This window comes from Notolepis coatsorum, assembly GCF_963971535.1.
Source record: "Notolepis coatsorum genome assembly, chromosome: 1".
NCBI classification, from domain to species: domain Eukaryota; kingdom Metazoa; phylum Chordata; class Actinopteri; order Aulopiformes; family Paralepididae; genus Notolepis; species Notolepis coatsorum.
Genome location: NC_140165.1, coordinates 56,620,982 through 56,641,446, shown reverse-complemented (window position 1 = coordinate 56,641,446; position 20,465 = coordinate 56,620,982). Strand labels below are relative to the sequence as shown.

At 44.6% G+C, this 20,465-nt stretch overlaps 1 protein-coding gene across 1 annotated transcript in view; it reads left to right on the top strand.

Moving 5' to 3' along the window:
• cdk15 (cyclin-dependent kinase 15) overlaps nucleotides 1-20,465 on the top strand; it is a gene marked incomplete at its 3' end in the record, with an annotated part of 129,225 nt that overhangs the window by 20,591 nt on the left and 88,169 nt on the right. The window contains exon 2 of the mRNA XM_084320708.1: nucleotides 11,135-11,160. Coding sequence (XP_084176834.1) covers nucleotides 11,135-11,160 — 26 coding nt within the window. The remainder of the gene's footprint in view (nucleotides 1-11,134; nucleotides 11,161-20,465) is intronic.

The window sequence follows — 20,465 nt, the reverse complement described above, 5'->3', positions numbered from 1 at the left end:
CCATTCCGCTGGCTCTTTTTTGCGTTTATCGCATTTTTCTCTGGTCAAGAATGACCGACAGAAACAGGTTTGAATGGGTACAGATGGGGGGAAGACACTCTGAGAAAGATACGGCTGCAGTCCGGGAATCTAACTCGCTAACCCCAGATCCGTGACGAGCACGGTTGTCCCCGGCGCCGAAATAGCGCTCGAGGTACGCGGTGAGCTACTGGAGCTCCCCTGTTTGACTGTTTCTAAGTGCAGTGATTGAAAACTACTCGAATGCTTTAGAACAGAGTCATTCATTTAATTCGGGGCAACCTAACTGCCGCGAAGCTAACGCTAGCTAACAAAGCTCATACAGACACACAGAGAGATAACAGCTGACAGCAGGTAGTACAGGTACAAATACAAAAAAAAAGTGGATGGGGGCTGTTGTGTAAATCTTGTACTCTTTAGTTCACATATAATAAGAGACAGAGAGCGTGTGATCACGTTGACTGTTTACTAGTAGGTAAGTCAGGAAGTACCGTGCAACATACAAACATGTCCCTGTAGCAACACAAGCCAATACCTTACAGGACAGGGGCGAGCGGGGACCGGGGAGGGAGCTCTGTGTGTGTGTGTGTGTGTGTGCACGCTGGTCTTCTGAAAGACCAGAGACAGGGAAGTCAGAGGAATAATGACCTGTTGAATGCAACTACGGTTCAATAGATTAAATTTGTTTAAAGGGGAACTCCAACATTTTGGGAAATTAGCTTATTTAACATCTTCCCTGGAGTTAGACAAGAAGATACATACCTTTTTTGTCTCTGTGCGTGCATTTTAGCTTTGGGAATAGACGCTCCGTTAGCATAGCTTAGCTTCATCACTGGAAGTGAGGCAGGACAGTAGCCTTACAGTGCCTTACAGTGTATTGCAAGGTCTGACATTGACCAAATTTGATATGCATGACCTTGGTGGGCTCTAGGTCAACTCCTGAAAAGGGGGTCAATGTCAGACCTTGCAATCAAAAGTTAGGGGGCGCACTGAAATTATGGCAAGGGTTATTAGCCCCCTAACTTTTGATTGCAAAGTCTGACATTGACCCCCTTTTCAGGAGTTGACCTAGAGCCCACCAAGGTCATGCATATCAAGTTTGGTCAATGTCAGACCTTGCAATACACTGTAAGGCACTGTAAGGCTACTGTCCTGCCTCACTTCCAGTGATGAAGCTAAGCTATGCTAACGGAGCGTCTATTCCCAAAGCTAAAATGCACGCACAGAGACAAAAAAGGTATGTATCTTCTTGTCTAACTCCAGGGAAGATGTTAAATAAGCTAATTTCCCAAAATGTTGGAGTTCCCATTTAAGAATAAAAAAATTCAAAAAATAAAAAAAAATTAAGATAATCAAGTTTCAAGTTTCAAGTTTCTTTAATAGTTGTCATACAGAAGTACAGAATACTTTCATACAAAATGCTTCTTACTGTTACGCTCCAGAGACTGTGCTAGACAAGATAGTATCAAATAACATAGTATAGCATGTAATTTAGAAGAAGAAAATGAGGTCACAGTGTTCGGTATAGACATATGTACAATGTTCTGAGTTACCATATAATATACAATACTATGCAGTGTACTAATGTACAGTACTATATAGTGCAAAGCAGAAATGGGATGAGGTACAATTTAGGTACAATTTACAGTAAGGTGTACGAGTTGTAGTGCAATCCTTCATCAATAAATATAAAGTGTGGGGAGTGGGTGCTACAGTGTGTTTGTTTAAAGTGGGTGTGTGCTATAAAGTGTGTGGAGTGGGTGCTACAGTGTGTTTGTTTAAAGTGAGTGTGTGCGTGTGGATGTGTGTGCTATGTGCGTTTGGTGGTTGTTGTTGTGTAGTGTTCATTGTTCGTTTAGCAGCCTGATGGCCTGGGGATAGAAGCTTCTTCTGAGTATTTCTGTGCTCGCCTTGAGACTCCGGTATCGCTTGCTTGACCGCAGCAGTTCAAAGAGGCAGTTGTTCGGGTGACTGGAGTCTTTAATGATTCTCTTAGCCTTGCCCTTGCAACGCTTGTTGTAAATGTTCTGGAGGGTGGGGAGCCCCCCTCCAATTGTGCGTTCGGCTGAACGTGTCACTCTTTGTAGTCTGCTTCGGTCTTGTGCAGTGCTATTCCCAAACCAGGAGGTGATGTTGCCGGTCAAGATGCTCTCTATTGTACATGAGTAGAAGTTCTTAAGGATCTTCTGACTGACTTGGAACTTCCTTAGGCGCCTGAGGAAGTAGAGGCGTTGTCGTGCCTTCTTCACAACACTGTCAATGTGTGTGGTCCATGTCAAGTCCTCGGATATGTAGGCTCCGAGGTACTTAAAGCTGTTCACTCTCTCAACCGGTGCCCCGCCGATGCTGAGGGGGCTGTAGTCCTTGACCCCCGACCTCCTGAAGTCCACAATCATCTCCTTTGTTTTGCTGACGTTCAGGGAGAGGCTGTTTTCCTGGCACCATCCCGCCAGGACCTTGACCTCTTCCAGGTAGGCCCTCTCGTCGTTGGCAGAGATCAGGCCCACCACCACTGTGTCGTCAGCAAATTTGATGATTGTATTGCTACTCCGCTGAGCCACACAGTCGTGTGTGTACAGGGAGTAGAGGAGGGGACTCAGAACACAGCCCTGGGGGGCCCCTATGTTGAGGGTGATGGATGAGGAGGTGCAGTTGCCTGCTCTCACCACCTGGGGTCTGCCAGTCAGGAAGTCCAAGACCCACTGGCAGAGGTCATAGTTCAAGCCCAGGTCCCTGAGCTTGGCTATGAGTATGGAGGGGACTATGGTATTGAATGCCGAGCTGTAGTCGATGAATAGCATTCTCACATAGTTCCCCTGCCTCTTGTCCAGGTGTGATGCTGCTGTGTGCAGCACATGGGCTATGGCGTCCTCCGTGGACCTGTTGGGGCGGTATGCAAATTGCAGGGGGTCCATGTTGATGGGGAGGGAGGAGCAGATGTAGCCCTTTACTAGCTTCTCAAAGCACTTCATGGCTATGGAGGTGAGAGCTACAGGGCGGTAGTCGTTGAGGCAAGCAGGCTTGGATTTTTTGAGTACAGGGATAATAGTGGACTTCTTCAGGCAGGTGGGGATGACAGCCTGTTCTAAGGACAGGTTAAATATGTCAGTGAATACTGGGGCCAGTTGGTCGGCACAGACTTTTAGGACGCGGCCGGGGATGCCGTCCGGACCTGCTGCCTTCCTGATATTCACTTTTTTAAAGGTCCGCCTCACCTCATGCTCTGTTACCCTGAACACTGCGCCTCCATCAGCAGCCGACCCCCCCCCCCCCCATTGCCGTGGCTTGTGAGCTGGTGTTGTTATTACCAGCATCAAACCTCGCATAGAAGGTATTGAGGTAATTTGCTAAGGAGATGTCACTGTTCAGTTTGAGGGAGGCGCCTTTGTAGTCTGTCATCGTTTTGAGCCCCTGCCACATAGCTCTAGAGTCAGCTTGTTCAAACTGGAGTTCAATTTTATCCCTGTAGCGCCGTTTGGCCTCTGACACTGTCCTCCTTACGTTGTATCGCGCCACCTTGTGGTCATTCATGTTGCCTGCCACTAGGCCGTCGTTGTATGCTTTGGTGCGCTCTCTCAGAGCTTCACGGACGGATTTGTCTACCCAGGGTTTTTGATTTGGGTAAACTCTCATTTTGGTAGTGGGGATTGTTTCTTCCACCAAAGTACAAACATAGTCCAGCACTGTCTCCGTGTAGACATTAATGTTATCTGTGTCGCGGAACACATTCCAGTCTGTGCAGTCAAACGCAGACTGGAGCGTCTCCTCTGACGTCAAATCCCATTTCTGCACCTCTCGCGAGACTACAGGAGTACTTTTGATTCTCTGTTTGTACATTGGTGAAAGAAAGATGGACGCGTGATCTGATTTACCAAAGCCACTATCAGAATGAGCCTTGTAGCCACCTTTAAATTGCGTGTAACAGTGATCTAGGATGTTACCGCCTCTGGTGTTGCAAGTCACATGCTGATAGAAGTCAGGTAATACCTTTCTCAGATTGGCGCTATTGAAATCACCCAGCACTAAAATGGCGGCGTTAACGTTCGCCGCTTGTATTCTATTTACCTCGTCGTGGAGTCTGGAGAGCGCGACGTTGTTACTGGCTTGCGGTGGAATATACACTCCTACAAGGATGATCGCCGTTAACTCCCTCGGGAGGAAGAAAGGACGACACTTGATGGTTATATATTCCAGGTCTGGGCAGCAGTGGTTGGATAATTCCTTCACGTTAGTTGGATCGCTCCAATTGTTGTTAAACATGAAGGCAATACCTCCTCCACGTTGTTTACCGGACTCTGCTGTACGATCCTTGCGGTGGATAAAGAAGTGTTCGGCCGGTTGGATTGCGTGGTCTGGAACGTCCGGCGCCAGCCACGTCTCGGTGAAGCAGAGAACGTTGCAGTCTCTGACGTCTCTTTGGTATTGAATCCTTGCTCGGATATCGTCCAATTTATTGTCAATTGATTGTACATTGGCTAGCAATATACTGGGTAATGGCGTTCGGTGGCGTCTGGATCTCAGCCTGTTACGGATCCCAGCTCTCTTCCCACGCCGTCTGGATCCTTTGTTCCTGGGGTCGGGAACAAAGGGATCTGGTCCCATTCTCCGGAGAATCTCCTCAGGCCATTGTTGCGGTTCGGAAAGCTGGTCCAGTGAGTAATCCAAACGGTAAGTTTCCCGTAATCCGATGTCTATAAGTGACTGACGGTCATACACATTAAATGCACCTACTGTTGGTACAGACAAAACTCTTAAAACTATAAATATTAACAAAAGTAAGCACAGTCTCGACGGAGCGAACAGAAAGGCAGCCGGTCGTTGCAGCGCCATTCTAGGAATCTCAAATACATTATTTTATTTAAGTGTAGGCTATAGTTAAAAAAAATATGAGTTTTTTTTATTTTTCTGACATGGGGGCTCAACAATAAATTACAATCAGAAATGTCAAGTTGTATGTTGTTATTCTAACCAGCTTAGTTCTGTTGCATTTCCAATTTATTTATTTAAATTATAAATTTGTCAGGGATCAATAAGGGAATTGATAAATAATCGGATCGATAATGGAATCGTATCGATAAAATCTTATCAATTCCCATCCCTAGTCATGACAGAGGTCAGAGAGAGAGAGGAATGTCGTGACGGAGGTCAGAGAGAGAGAGGAATGTCATGACGGAGGTCAGAGAAAGAGGAATGTTGTGACGGAGGTCAGAGAGAGAGAGGGATGTCGTGACGGAGGTCAGAGAGAGAGAGGGATGTTGTGACAGAGGTCAGAGAGAGAGGGATGTCGTGACGGAGGTCAGAGAGAGAGAGAGGGATGTCGTGACGGAGGTCAGAGGGAGAGAGAGGGATGTCGTGATGGAGGTCAGAGAGAGAGAGGGATGTCGTGACGGAGGTCAGAGAGAGAGAGGGATGTCGTGACAGAGAGAGAGAGGGATGTCGTGATGGAGGTCAGAGAGAGAGAGAGAGGGATGTCGTGACAGAGGTCAGAGAGAGAGAGGGATGTCGTGACGGAGGTCAGAGAGAGAGGGATGTCGTGACGGAGGTCAGAGAGAGAGAGGGATGTCGTGATAGAGGTCAGAGAGAGAGAGGGATGTCGTGACGGAGGCCAGAGAGAGATCCTGTTCTAGCTTTAGTGATGACAGCCACCAGAACTCGGTTCTCGGTATGGCTGCTGTATTAGCGGGGGAGTTATTTAATCAAGGCTCTAGTTATTTAATTGGTCGTAGGGAGGTCTTTCAGCCAATCAGGATGCCCAGCGAAACATCAATCATCATGTCAATCAACCGAATGTCAAAATATCTGATTGATCTGATTTAAGGTCAACACGGAAGGGCCCCCAAATAATTTATTTTGCCTAGGGCAGGGCTCTACAGTGCGACCATTTCACTTGCATTTGCCCCTAAAAATAGATTTGTGGGGCGCCCCAGTGGCGAACCACATAGCTCGCTCAGCCGCGACACGGCCCGGGTTCGACTCCCGAACCCGTCGTTATTTGCCGAATGTCTTCCCCCCACTCTGTCTCCCATTCCTCCTCTGTCTCTCCCTACTGGACTGCCCAGTAGAAATAAAGCGATAAAACGCCAAAAAATAAACTTAAAAAAAAAGAATGATGTCTTTGAGTGTGCAGTACATCCACAGCTAAAGAGATTGGTTTTATCTGGTATCACAGTGGCTAAAAAGCTGATAGCATCACAATGGTTTCAACCGGAAAAAATTTGCCGGAAGGTCTGGATTCTTACATATCTCGATGTGATTTATCAAGAAATATCTACAGCAAGAATTTTGGGTCTCAATGAATCCAAAATGACAATGTGGTTAGAAGTGGTGGAGAGAATAAAAGCTAGCATATAAAGGTAGTGTCTGGTAGGAACAAGTTATAATGGATGGATTATCCAATGGGGGGTCCGGGAGGGGGGGGGGGGGGTACGAGCTAGAGCATATGTGTGTAGGGTACTAGATAACAGGTATTAGGGGTATATCCTGTATAAGACATTTAACTAAATGGTGATTTCATTGGATATCCACTGTTAATTAATGCTTGTATATCTTATCGTGTGTTGTCATGTTTGTTTAAAAAATAATAAAAAAAAAAAGAAAAAAAAAGAAAAAAAAATAGATTTGTGTGAACCGGAAAAATCATGTAGGAGCACAGTGTGCGAGTAATAGCACAGATGGTTGTCCCTTAGTATGCACATGCACACACACGCACACACAGTATAATATGCATGTAATAAATAGTTTGTTAATAAACTCTGTTACATGAAAATGTTTCACTGTGCTCCTAAATTTCTTTGTGTGGCTCCTACATTTTTTCATTTAGGAGCACATGTCAGTGGCGGCCGGTGTGAACTACATTTGGGTGGTCGCGGGCATCTGACCAAGCTGACCAAGCGAATACTGACTCATAACGTTACCAACGTTAAGTCAAGTTAATTGATTCATACTACACTAGTACACGTATGATCATCAATCCAATAATGAACACATATATATAGGCCTATCTTGTCATTTTAAACAAGTTACCATTCATTCATTCATCCATTATGCAATACCCACAGCTAAATTAACACGCTGTGTTGAGAGAGCGAGAGAGAGCGAGAGAGAGAGAGAGAGAGAGAGAGAGAGAGAGAGAGACCGCATTAACTCATTAACTCACTGTTTAGTTGAAACATGGTCCAGCCAGAGGGCTTGATAAAGTGTATAATGTCCACTGTCCCACAGTCCCAGACTGTTGTTGTCGATGTATATCCACTGTCCAGAGTGACTGCATCACAACACAACAGCATCGAGTAACTAACTAACTAACTAACTAACTAACTAACTAAACCAGAAACTGACGTCGGCCAATCAGAGAGAGCGTCTCCGAGAAATGCGGCTATGGAAAATACTGGCGTCGGCCAATCAGAGAGCGTCTCCAAGAAATGCGGCTACGGAAAGTATAGACGCTGCTTGCTTAGATGATAATAGATCGCTTGGAAAAGCGCCCGGCTTCCATCATAATACATCATATTTCAACGCACAGCGCGTTACGCACTGATTGGCTGCGACGGATACAGCGATGAAACCAGTGCACGCCCACTGTAAGCGATATTGCGTCTAGCCCGAGAGAAATGCGGCTACGGAAAGAATAGACGCCTATTGCGTCTAGCCCGAGAGAAATGCGGTTACGGAAAACAATTATTTATATTTGATATATTAACGTTATATTGTGCATTGGAAACACAAACATACTTAAAATGAGTAAATATTATTAATTTTAAACATGTTTATTTTATTTATAGGGCCAAAAAAAAAATCTTCTTCTTCTTCTTTTAACCAGGGAGGGCGGCGCTCTAGCGCCCCTATCGGCCAGCCGCCACTGGCACATGTGCTCCTTGGGAAAAAAGTTAGCGTAGAGCCCTGTAGGGCCCCCAAAGGTCTGGGGACGGCTCTGAGGACGCTGTTAAAAGTGATTCAGAGCATCCCAAACATCTGTCACATTGATCCACAGTCCCAGACTATAGAGCATCCGTGGTTAGGCCATTATGTCTGGTAAACTCGCTCTGTGTGTCTCTGTGTCTTACATTAATCTCTCCCTCTCCCTCTCTCTCTCCCCCCCCCCCCTCTCTCTCTCTCTCTCCCTCTCCCTCTCTCCATCTTCCTCTACTCCTCCCACCTAAACGGAACATCATGTCCCGCTTCCCCGGTCAGAACCGGACAGGGCTGCTGCTCTACTTTTAGTGTCCAATGAGAGTCTCCTCGCCGCGGTGGAGAGATTCAATCAGACACTTAAGGAGGAGCAAAGAGCCTGGGAGATGGTTAAAGATGCCTTAGACCTCCTCACCCCCCCCCTCTCCTGAGACTCTCTCTCCTAGTTACAGGAGGACAGCATGAGGCTCTCTCTCCTCTAGTCACAGGGGGAGGGTCCAAGGCCTGGGTCTGATTTTATTGATATGTATTTTATTGATGTGTAGTTTATTTACATGTATTTTATTGATGTGTATTTTATTGATGTGTATTTTATTTACATGTATTTTATTGATGTGTATTTTATTGATGTGTAGTTTATTTACATGTATTTTATTGATGTGTATTTTATTGATGTGTAGTTTATTTACATGTATTTTATTGATGTGTAGTTTATTTACATGTATTTTATTGATGTGTATTTTATTGATGTGTAGTTTATTTACATGTATTTTATTGATGTGTATTTTATTGACGTGTAGTTTACATGTATTTTATTGATGTGTATTTTATTGATATGTATTTTATTGATGTGTAGTTTATTTACATGTATTTTATTGATGTGTATTTTATTGATGTGTATTTTATTTACATGTATTTTATTGATGTGTATTTTATTGATGTGTATTTTATTGATGTGTATTTTATTTACATGTATTTTATTGATGTGTATTTTATTGATGTGTATTTTATTGATGTGTAGTTTATTTACATGTATTTTATTGATGTGTATTTTATTGATGTGTATTTTATTTACATGTATTTTATTGATATGTATTTTATTTGTATAGAAATATGTATTTCTAAATCGATTATTTTCTGCTCATCCTCGACTAAAGAACATTTTAGTCAACTAAATAGTCGTAGGGAAAATGCCACCCCTGACCTACAAAGCATCTTAAAGTCTTAGCGCTGGTCTAGAATCTCTGATTAGTACTGTAGGTCCGTTTGCCAGATTCCACGGTTGGTTCAGCTCGGTCGAGGCTACGTTCTCCGCTGATGCAGCAGCCCTGTGGTGGTTCTGACCCGACAGTGTCTGAGACGGTCTGTGACAGAACGCTTCTCTTTCCATTTCTGTTATACGGCTCTAGTCTTAAAGATCACATTTTAATGTTTTTTTTAAAAGGAACACAGAGTTGATCTGACTTTTGCTCTGCAGAGCAAATTCTCATCGTATGCTTTGACTTCAATAAAAGATGCGTCATTCTTCTGAAAACTTCACCTCATAGAACTTAAAGGTGCTATAAATAACATGTTTACGTAGTGTAATACTTTTTTTTAAGATAATACCTCCACTGAGCTTTTATAAATGCGTGTAAAATGCGTGTAATAAAAGTATTTGGATTAATGTTGTTGTTTACATGTTGCGTGCATGTATCCCCTCCCTATTTCCCATTTCCCCACGTGGAAGGCACCTGATTGAATAAATAACATTGTGGTTCTCTAGTGCGACATCTAGTGGCTAAATGTTAACTATAGCATGTTTTAAAGTATTAATTCTACTATAAAGACCCAATCCATGATCCAAACGTAAAACAAATGTACCCCTCAAAGTCATTGTAAATGAGAGCGTGTTCACAATGATATTTTGAGATTAAGTAAAGATTGAATAAAAACAAATGGGTAGCCCCAAAAAAATACAATAAAAAAATAATAGCAATAGAGACATGTTCTCATTATCTGGTTGCATGACAGAGCTCTGCATACAAAGACTATACACTAGATGACATTTACAACAATGTTACATCAGTTCTAATTGTATTTGCTGTATTCTGTGGCTTTTCTTGATGTCTGTAATGTCTGTAGACACTTGAGTAAAGACAGACTTACATTCTGATTTTGCAGTGAGTTGAGAAAGTTTCAAAAAGCTCCTTTTCCATCGACAGATCCAACTTTTCAAGAATGTGTGTGATAATAACACCCCCCACGCATGAAAGAGAGTTTGGATCGGAGCTTTTAAGTCGTTGGGTTTTTGTTTTTTTAATCTTTTGATCCCGTCAACTCCCAGAACACATGATGAACCTCAAACACTGTCACAAACGCAAAACACAAAGTGGCTCAGGAGGTAGAGCAGTCGTCTGGTAATCCAGAGGTTCCCGGTTTGATTCCCGCTCCTCCCGGGCAGCATGTCGAAGTGTCCTTGAGCAAGACACTTAACCCCTAACTGCTCCCGATGAGCTGGTTGGCTCCTTGCATGGTTGCCTCCGCCGTGAATGTGTGAATGTGTGAGTGAATGGGTGAATGTGAGGAACAAATTGTAAAGCGCTTTGGATAAAAGCGCTATATAAATGCAGCCATTTACATTTACCATTTACCATTTAATATAAGAATAATAACGAATCAGCAGATTCTTTAAATCCAACACAACAACAACAACAACACTGGGGGAGGCAGGATGGCCTAGAGGTAAAAGAGGCCGGCCAGTAACCGAAAGGTCACTGGTTTGATCCCCGCCACTGACAGGAGTATTACATCTACAGTGCCCACCACCCTGCCTAAATACCCTTGAGCAAGGCACTGAACCCCAATACTGCTCCAGGGGTGCTACACTGTGGGCGACCCTGCACTCTGACCTCTCTGATTAAATGCATATGTGTGGTGTATGTGTAACTAGGAGGGATATGAGGACTGTGTGTATTTGTAACTATGAGGGATATGAGGACTGTGTCTGTGGATATGAGGACTGTGTTTATGTGGATATGAGGACTGTGTTTATGTGTAACTGGAGGGATATGAGGACTGTGTTTATGTGTACCTAGGAGGGATATGAGGACTGTGTTTATGTGTAACTAGGAGGGATATGAGGACTGTGTTTATGTGTAGGAGGGATATGCAAAAAGAAAAATTTCAATGTACCCCTCGCTCTTCTTCTCCTCTGTTTCTCCTGCAGGTCTGAAGCAAAGAGGATACGAGGAGGTGAGCTACTAACCCCCCCCCCCCCCCCCCCCCTCCAAGATGTTATTCTCTGTGACAACTGCAGCGATTATGTGAAGATTGCTCTTCGCTTAGCATTCAGGGACGCCCCACGGTGACGGGGTGGAGACGATTAGTCAGTCTCTCTCTCTCTTGCCACCTGTCTCTCCCTCTCTCTCTCTCTCTCCCTCCCTCTCTCCCTCCCCTCCGCCATGCGTGGTCTCCCCTCCTGGAGTGTGAAACGATGTGCTGAGGATGTCAACGGGGGCGCCCTGCTGTGAAGAGAGAGAGAAGGAGATGGAATGACTGTGAACGGGAGAGTGAGAGAGAGAGAGAGGGAGTTGGAACACGGAAGAGGGAGGGAGGTAGAAAGAGAGAGGGAGGTAGAATGGGGGAGAGGGAGAGATGTAGAAATGTTTGTGTGTGTGTGTGTGTGTGTGTGTGTGTGTGTGTGTGTGTGTGTGTGTGTGTGTGTGTGTGTGTGAGAGGGATATGTGAGATGGTAATAGGGATGTAGAAACGTGTCCCAAGAGGCTGCATGACCATAGACAACACACGTGCTCACACACACACACACACACACACACACACACACACACACACACACACACACACACACACACACACACACACACACACACACACACACACACACACACACACACACACACACACACACACACACACACACACACACACACACACACACACACACACACACACACACACACACACTAATACTCCTCATATCAGAGTCATGTCAGGCCTCATTAAGCCTGTCTGATCCTCCCAGGCCAGCAGTGGAAAGAGAGCCATAGAGATCATACTGTACCATTACTTCAGTGAAAGATCCAGACCAAAATAACCTCTCTCTCTCTCTCTCTCTCTCTCTCTCTCTCTCTCTCTCTCTCTCTCTCTCTCTCTCTCTCTCTCTCTCTCTCTCTCTCTCTCTCTCTCTCTCTCTCTCTCTCTCTCTCTCTAGCCCCTTTCAGACATGCACTGGACTCCTGGCCTTAATTAACCGCACGTTAATCGGAGGGGAACACATTAATTGCCAAGAGTTTACTCCAGAGTCCAGAGTTTACTCTCCCAGCACCCTAGTCTTTAGTCTGCGTCTGTCAGTCAGTGGAGAAAGCCCTCTATCATTTTTTTAATACATTTAATACACACAAACAAACAAACAAACAAACAAACAAACACACACACATTTGATTGGCTGTAGAGAAAGCCCTCTGTACACACATACACACACATTAGATAAAACAGATGATGTGTATATATTTTATATATATACAGTATGTGTGTGTTTTCTGTTAGGGACATCATTTGCAGTTGAAAAAGGGTAATGCATATAATTTAATAAAATAATAATAATAAAACACAAGATTCTTGTGCCCTAAAGCACTCAATGAAGAAACTAGGAGACATCTATGCTACTCATAGTGGTCAAATAAAAGAAAAGGTCATATACGTAGTATATATGTGGGGGGGGGGGGTGTATGATACGAACCCGGTTTAGGGTAAGGGGTGTGGGTGCAGGAGGAAATGGTTCAAATGTGAGCTCCAGGTAATGACAATGCAGATGCTACATGCCCTACTACAGGGGTCCCAGAACCCCCCCTCCAATTCCTGATACCAATATCACACATAAAACAGCAACAACTGAGAAGAAAATTTATATTTTTTACCCTTTGTTTACTTTGGCCCCCAGCTGACATTATTTCTCCTCAACCAAATCCACTGACTGCCTTTCAATGCTTCTTCCGATATCTCATTTGCCGCTTTATGAAATCGTGCTATACATCCTCTGCATCCTACTTCCACCTGTCGAACCCTAGCTTTCCATCGTTGCTGTTCAGGTTCTGCTGCCAAGCCTGCATATCTACGTTGTTTTCCTTTTACACACCTCCTCCACTGAATCCTCCCACAAGGCACGGCCAATTTTTTTTTTATCCACTTTTTCTCCTCCTTTTTTCTGTGATTTTTCTCCCATCCCAATTTCCTCTCGTGCCAATTCTCCCTCCCCTGTCTTGATCGTTGCTCGCATGTGCCCCCCACTGGTCGGTCGTAGGGAGGGTAGATAGATACTATCACATGTCCCCTCCGATACATGCGGAGTCAGCCCGCCACTTCTTTTCACCTGCCAGCGCGGACTCTCATTGGCGAGGTGTAACGTGTGGGAGGCTCACACTACCCTCGCCATCTCCTGTCCTTGCTGTGCAGGCGCCCTGACCGACCTGTAGGAGTCGCTGTTTACAACGACCAGATTACCACCCACCGGCTTCCCTCCCGCTGACTCTGCCAATCGAGCCAGTATGACGGCCGGCCAAGCCGGAGGCAACGCTGACAGCCGGATTCGGCACCAGTGTCTCTCGCGTTGGTGACGAGCGCAATGTGACTAACAGACCATAATACTAGGTCAGGCCTCAAGTTAGTGCTAACTATCTCTCGTGGAACAACACGTTTTCCTCCCAAATCTACCTGTATCTCCCAATCAGTAGCTCCATTTAGGTGGCCTGACTCATGCCTGCCTAAAAACCTACCTCCTCTACATTTCTCTCCCTCACCGACAAATTGAATGGCTGCACCCTCCACCAGATTACATCCAGAAGTCACCTGCACTCTTCTACTTTCAATTCCTGCCACTAAGCTTTTCAAAACCTGGTTATGTTGCCATATATACCGATACCGGCCTTGAGAAAGACTAGTCTGACATAATATGCCTCAAAGTTTCCGTCTCTGAACACAGCGGTGGACACAACGGGTCCTACCCACTGTTTTATGTTCTGTGGTGATGGCAGCGCATCATAAGTAGCTCCTATTAGGGATTGTATAAGATTTTCCTCCATACTCCACATGTCCTTCCAACTAATCTTCCTCTTCTCTACACCAGTGTTAATTTTGTCAACTAAAATGATGATGAAAGATGTTCATCAGGATGAAATTTCTCTTCATGTATGTTGATATTGTTGACTAAAACAAGACGAGACAAAATAATTATAACTTTTCTTAATGCCATCATCCCGACGGAGCAGTGTGACGGGGAGCTCTGTTATTAGCATTAGCTGAAGAGCTATTTGAAAAGCTAGTTTTAGCTTAACGTTACCTTGGCTAAAGTTGGGGGACTATTCATAATCCAGCTGCAGACCTGCAAGCAAAGTACAGCAAGTTGGCAAAGGAGTATTCCAAGGTAAATCACTTTTTCACCAGTAACGTTACATTGTTTGTATTTCCATCTAGCTCGCGTTAACTAGTGGCTAACCTAGCTCACGCTAATGTGGCTAACTGATCGACCTCTCGCACACAATTAATGACATGTTGCGGACAGCCTTACCGGTGACAATGTTTAGCTTTTAGTGCCAAATGATAAGAGTCTGAGGCGGAGTCTCAAAAGAGAATGTTGAATATTTATTGTGCATTAAAAATCACAACAGAGCCTCTAACCTAAACGGAGCCTTCTGGAAGCAAGTGCAACAACGTATAATGTCTGTGTGGAACCAATGTGCCAACAACCTTTCTGTGGGTGAAGCATAGTTGAGCATAGTTGTCATTTAATGATACTAATACTAATCTATACAATCACCTGTTGTTGAATAAATACCATTACTTTATAGTTATTACTAAAAAACAGTATATAAAACAGTAGCTGTAAAAAAGAAAAGAAAAAAAAAGTTTTATAATTTATATAATATAATATTTTTTTGTACAAAAATAGACAAAAATGTCATCCGTTTTCGTCGACAAAATCTAGACTAAAACAAAAAAGACTAAATTGAGCCAAACAACTAACTAAGACTAAAATGCTCAGACATTTAGTTGACTAAGGGCGTTTTCACACCTAGCTCGTTTTGAGCTGTTGTTCCGAAACCTGGAGCGTTTACCCCCTATTTCGGTTCAGTTGGGCATATGTGAACACAGCAATCACATTCTGTTGCGGAACAAAACAAGCGGGCCGAGACCACCTAGAGAGTGTGGTCTCGGCGCACTTCCAAACGAACCCGACGCGACTCGTACGCTGTGAGAATGCAATCGATTTAACAAACCGACACAACTCACTTGCCGTACTGTATACGCGCTGCATGATGACGCAACGCACACGCGCCCTGGACTGTTCCATCAGAGGGGGGAGCTTCGGTGGCCAGTGTGAGTGGCTACAGACCACTGCACTTAAATATAAACATTAGTCTACCTGGAGACTCAATGAGGTAATTGTAGATGTCGCCATAAGACGCGTCTGGTCATTTAGTGGGATCATTGTTTCATTATCCTGTTCGGCTGATAGGACACTGGCCACAGAAGCTCCCCCCCTCTGATGGAACAGTCCAGGGCGGGTGTGCGTTGCATCACAATCCGTGGGCAATCTGCGCATGTGCATGGGGGATGCTCTGCTTAAAAACGGCTTTTTCGCTGCCGAATTAGTTCTGATCGATTAGGAATGGCTTGCGCCGTGTTCAGGCGATTCTGGCGCATACAAGTCTATTCGATCATGTCTCTAGCACCCCCACAGCCGTATCTGCAACCACTTACATCACGGCTCTCATCCACATTCATTCATTTGCTCCCCCCGCTCTCCCCTCCCCGATTTCAATGTAACGCGGAGATTCATTTATTTATTTATTTTTTTATCCACTTTTTCTCCCATTTTCTATATTTTCTCCCATCCCAATTTCGTATCATCCAATTCAACCCCCCCCCCCCTGTCACGAACGCTGTTTCTTGCCTCCCACAAGCCGGCTGCAATGTGGACTAAGTCATACATAGCACAAGTCCCCTCCGGTACTTGAGGTAACAGCAGTCGCATCTTTTCACCTGCGCAGCTCGATCTCTCAGTGGCGAGGAGTAACGCGTGGGAGGCTCACGCTGCCCCCGACACGTCCTGATTCTACTGCGCAGGCGCACCAACCGACCTGTAGGAGTCGCTGTCCACAACGCCCGATCCCCACCCATCAGTTTCCCACCCCCTAATACGGCCAATGTGTATTAGTATGAACAACCAGCTAAACTGAAAGCAATGTGGAGCGCTGGGCTCGAACAGGCAAGCCCAGCGTCTCCATCATTCGTCGCGAGCGCCTTGCCCACTACGCCACGTAGCCGCCCAAGATTCAGGGTTAGGGGGGGGGGGGGGGGGGGACACCCCAAAATCTGACCAATGAGTGACAGTTTGCTTGCGCGTGCGTTTGTTTTGGTCCGCTGTTAACACAGCCGTGTGAACACAAACGAACTAAGGGACAAGTGCAACATTGTATCATTATAGTCCCTGTGTCTCCCTGAATCAGAACAAAGCAAACGAACTACAGGTGTGAAAACGCCCTAAAACTGACTAAACGAAAAATAAATGAAGATGACTAAATATGATGAAAACGAAAAAGGAGCACTTGACACATGACTAAGACTAAAACTAAAATGAAAATAGCTGCCAAAATTAACACTGCTCTACACTTTCCCTGTCCCAGTTCAATCACAATATATCACAATATATCACAATATTGTGACTCTAGTAAGGCTGAGACCACTTATCGATTTATCGATAACTGCGTGAAATCGATAAGTAATTAATTATATATAATTATTTGCATGTGTAAAAAAGAAAATGTAAATTTCTTTTTTTAAATATTTTCTTCTTAAAATCTTTTTTATATATATTATTTAACGTTAGTTTGTGTGTGTGTGTCGTGGGCCAACTACAAAAAAACGACAGTGAGTGCAAGTGACACACACACACACACACACACACACACACACACACACACACACACACACACACACACACACACACACACACACACACACACACACACATACACATACACATACACACACACTCTCAGTCACACAAGCAGAAGCAGAAACACATGAAGTTCAATCTCTACTGATGAGGCTGAGTGATGGTCATCTACTTTACTTTACCATCTGAGGAATGTTTCCACGTGAGTCACATCATCAGGATTCCACCCAAATCAAGTGGAAGTTTGTTTGAGGAGATGAGTGTAGAAGAATTCCTTGAAGGAATGAACCCCCGCCGCCAGTCTGTCTCCCGGGAAAGAGACCGAGCGACGGTGGCCTTAAGAGGAGAGAGGCCTGGCCATGTGACCTGAAAGGCTGCGGGTTCAAATCCCCTGACTGACTTTCACACTTTCCGCTCGCAAATCATTTCACCATGAACCGTTAGAAACCTGCGGTCCTCTTAACTCTTTTTGCGCCATCGCTTAATCCACGAGATGGCGCTAGTACGCCACCGCTGTAAATCAATGGGGGGACTGCGAGATTTGCGAGTCCTTAAAATATATCTTAAAGTATAGCTATGGGTCTAATACACCCGTCGATTATGAGTTTGTTGCATCCAGTCAACATGTACAAAACGGATAGTTTTTTCATCAGTACATTTCCGTTTTATATAACTTTGGGTGCTTCTGAGTAATTCCAGAGAAATATGCGATAATAGCGTTTTAGTGGAATACACTAAACACGTTGTAATTTTTCGCCTGATTATCGAATCTTCCTGAAATCAACGCTAGATCATCATTATTATCCTTCCTCGTGCAAGCATGCAATGTGGTTTAGACCGGTGCCCCCCCCCCCCCCCCCGCACCCAACGGAAAACAGCCACACATACAGACACAGAGACCGCATCGATCGGGGTAGAAATAAATATCAGATCAACGATCAAATTTATATATAGTGTTCTTACCTTGTATCTGATGTAATACAAAAGAAATAATCCAATTATCTGATCGCCATTCCAAATACTGCTCGCGGAGGTTCGTACCACATTACCGACCGTTTCACAATGACGGGCGGGCTGCCTACCTCGTTCGAGCACCTAAACCCCGCCCAGCCCACACGGCTCGGATCGTCCCAGAAAATAAACTACACCATTCCCAGTGGAGTGCAATACCCGCTGGAAGGCGTAGGCGGCGGTGTTTGCCCTTTTGCGAGCTCAGACCCATTCCCAACGTTAACATCAGGCTGGATGGATGAAAATTAATGGATATCGCTAATAAAAGAAATAACCATTAAAACCTGACTATACTCGTGATTGGCGCTCAAGCGATGGCGAGTTAACCCGACTATCATCGTGACTGGCGCTGAATGAGTTAAGTGTGAGGGCTTGTCCAGTACTGCGCGCTTCTCAGTGCCAATTACCATCACGCACCTGAGAGGAGTTTCCAATCAGCCCGGCGGGAGCACTCTTATACTGGGTTTGCTGATAATTTCTGTGTTGGGTCGTTTTGTCACCACGTACTCTACTGCTGTTCCCTCTCGTGTTCCTCCAGTGCGCCCTTGGAGGTTGTTGCTGTGTTCTCTCTCTGCCTCCGTGGACCCGTGCCTCGTTTTACCACTTCGACCTTGCTTCTGGTGAGTCTTTTGGAAGACTATTTTTCTATGAATTGATATCCTCGTTTTTGCCCTGGACTCACTGCCTTCGTCTGTTTTTTGTGTGTTTCCTCAAACACTGAAGATTTGTTGATTGTGTTGTTACTGGACTCTGCCTGTGTGTTTCCTCAAACACTGAAGAATTGTTGATTGTTTTGTTACTGGACTCTGCCTGTGTGTTTCCTCAAACACTGAAGAATTGTTGATTGTTTTGTTACCGGACTCTGCCTGTGTGTTTCCTCAAACACTGAAGAATTGTTGATTGTTTTGTTACTGGACTTTGCCTGTTATTTTCTACGTTTTGGAACTAATGACATTCTCCGTTTCTATTTTCCCTGCGAGTGGGATAGCATAAAGCTGCAGAGCCGCAGAGTCAACTCTGCTAAGGGCAGTGCTGCAGAGCCGCAGAGTCAACTCTGCTAAGGGCAGTGCTGCAGAGCCGCAGAGTCAACTCTGTTTAGGGCAGTGCTGCAGAGCCGCAGAGCCCAACTTGGCTAAGGGACATTCCCCTCAAGAGGATTAACATTGTGGTTGCACATTTCTGTTTTGTGAAAATAAATACGCCCTTTGGTTTTGGCTAACTCTGAACTACCTGTCTGTGCCGTGCTGTTGGGGTTGTTTACAAACCATAACATTAAGATCGGTAAAGCAGTCACTTAGATTTATTTTGTGTTTGTCAAATCCAGGAAAGTGCGATTTAAAATCAATCAAATTAAAAGCTAAAATGTAAACCCCAATAACCAATGGTTATTATGTTAATATACAAACCATTGTATGATCTCAGAGGGTTTCTATGCTGCATAGTAAAATGAGTATATAATCACAGTATAATCTTCATTTCTCACTAGAGGCTACAGCCATAGAGAAAAGTATTCTGGAGCCACAGAGAAAAGTCTTCTGGAACCAGAGAGAAAAGTGTTCTGGAGCCACAGAGAAAAGTCATCTGGAACCAGAGAGAAAAGTGTTCTGGAACCAGAGAGAAAAGTCTTCTGGAACCAGAGAGAAACGTGTTCTGGAGCCAGAGAGAAAAGTCTTCTGGAACCAGAGAGAAAAGTCTTCTGGAGCCAGAGAGAAAAGTCTTCTGGAACCAGAGAGAAAAGTCTTCTGGAGCCAGGGAGAAAAGTATTCTGGAGCCAGAGAGAAAAGTGTTCTGGAGCCAGAGAGAAAAGTCTTATGAAACCAGATTTCCAAACTTCCACTCCTCTCGAAACGTTCTTTTGTTAGGTGGTCCCACTTTCGCTGCCACGGTGGGTTTTCTTTTTAGCCGTCGGCTTACTCCTTCCATAGTTCCACATATTTGTAACCCATTTAACGTTATTAAGCTAACGTTAGCTAGTCGTTATAGCAGGACATAACGTTAGCTCCCTAGAGTGCAAGCAGGCGCCACGGGCAGTCAGCACAGAAGAGTAGCGGATGTGACGTCGGTAAACAAGCCACAATGACTAATAGATGACTATTTTGTTACCCGCCATATGGCGGACAGACCTCTCAGTGTCATTCGCCAAACCTAAAATCTGCCCGCCGATGGCGGGTGGCAGGCTCTAATTTCAGGCCCTGCTTATGGAACCAGAGAGAAAAGTCTTCTGGAACCAGAGAGGAGGCAGGACATATCGCAGCTCTATAGGAATATTTTCTTCATTCTTAGTTCTTAGCCAACGATAATTTGTCTTTTCAGTGCTGGCTTCTTTTTGTCATTAGTTTAATTTTAAACACCACGCTGTTGCACATTCCTGACAGAGTGCAGAGTGCCAGAAGTTGAAAATAATTAAACTTTTTGCTAAAGAATGCCATGCTTCCAACTGGTTATCAGTATAGTCGCCTAGCAACAACAGCAGGCAGGAACAGCGCTTCTGAGAGCCTCCCTCAAGCGCTGCTAGCTTAAAAAGATTTAAATAAAAGAGGTTTCCTACGGACTCTTATCTAGGAATATTTTA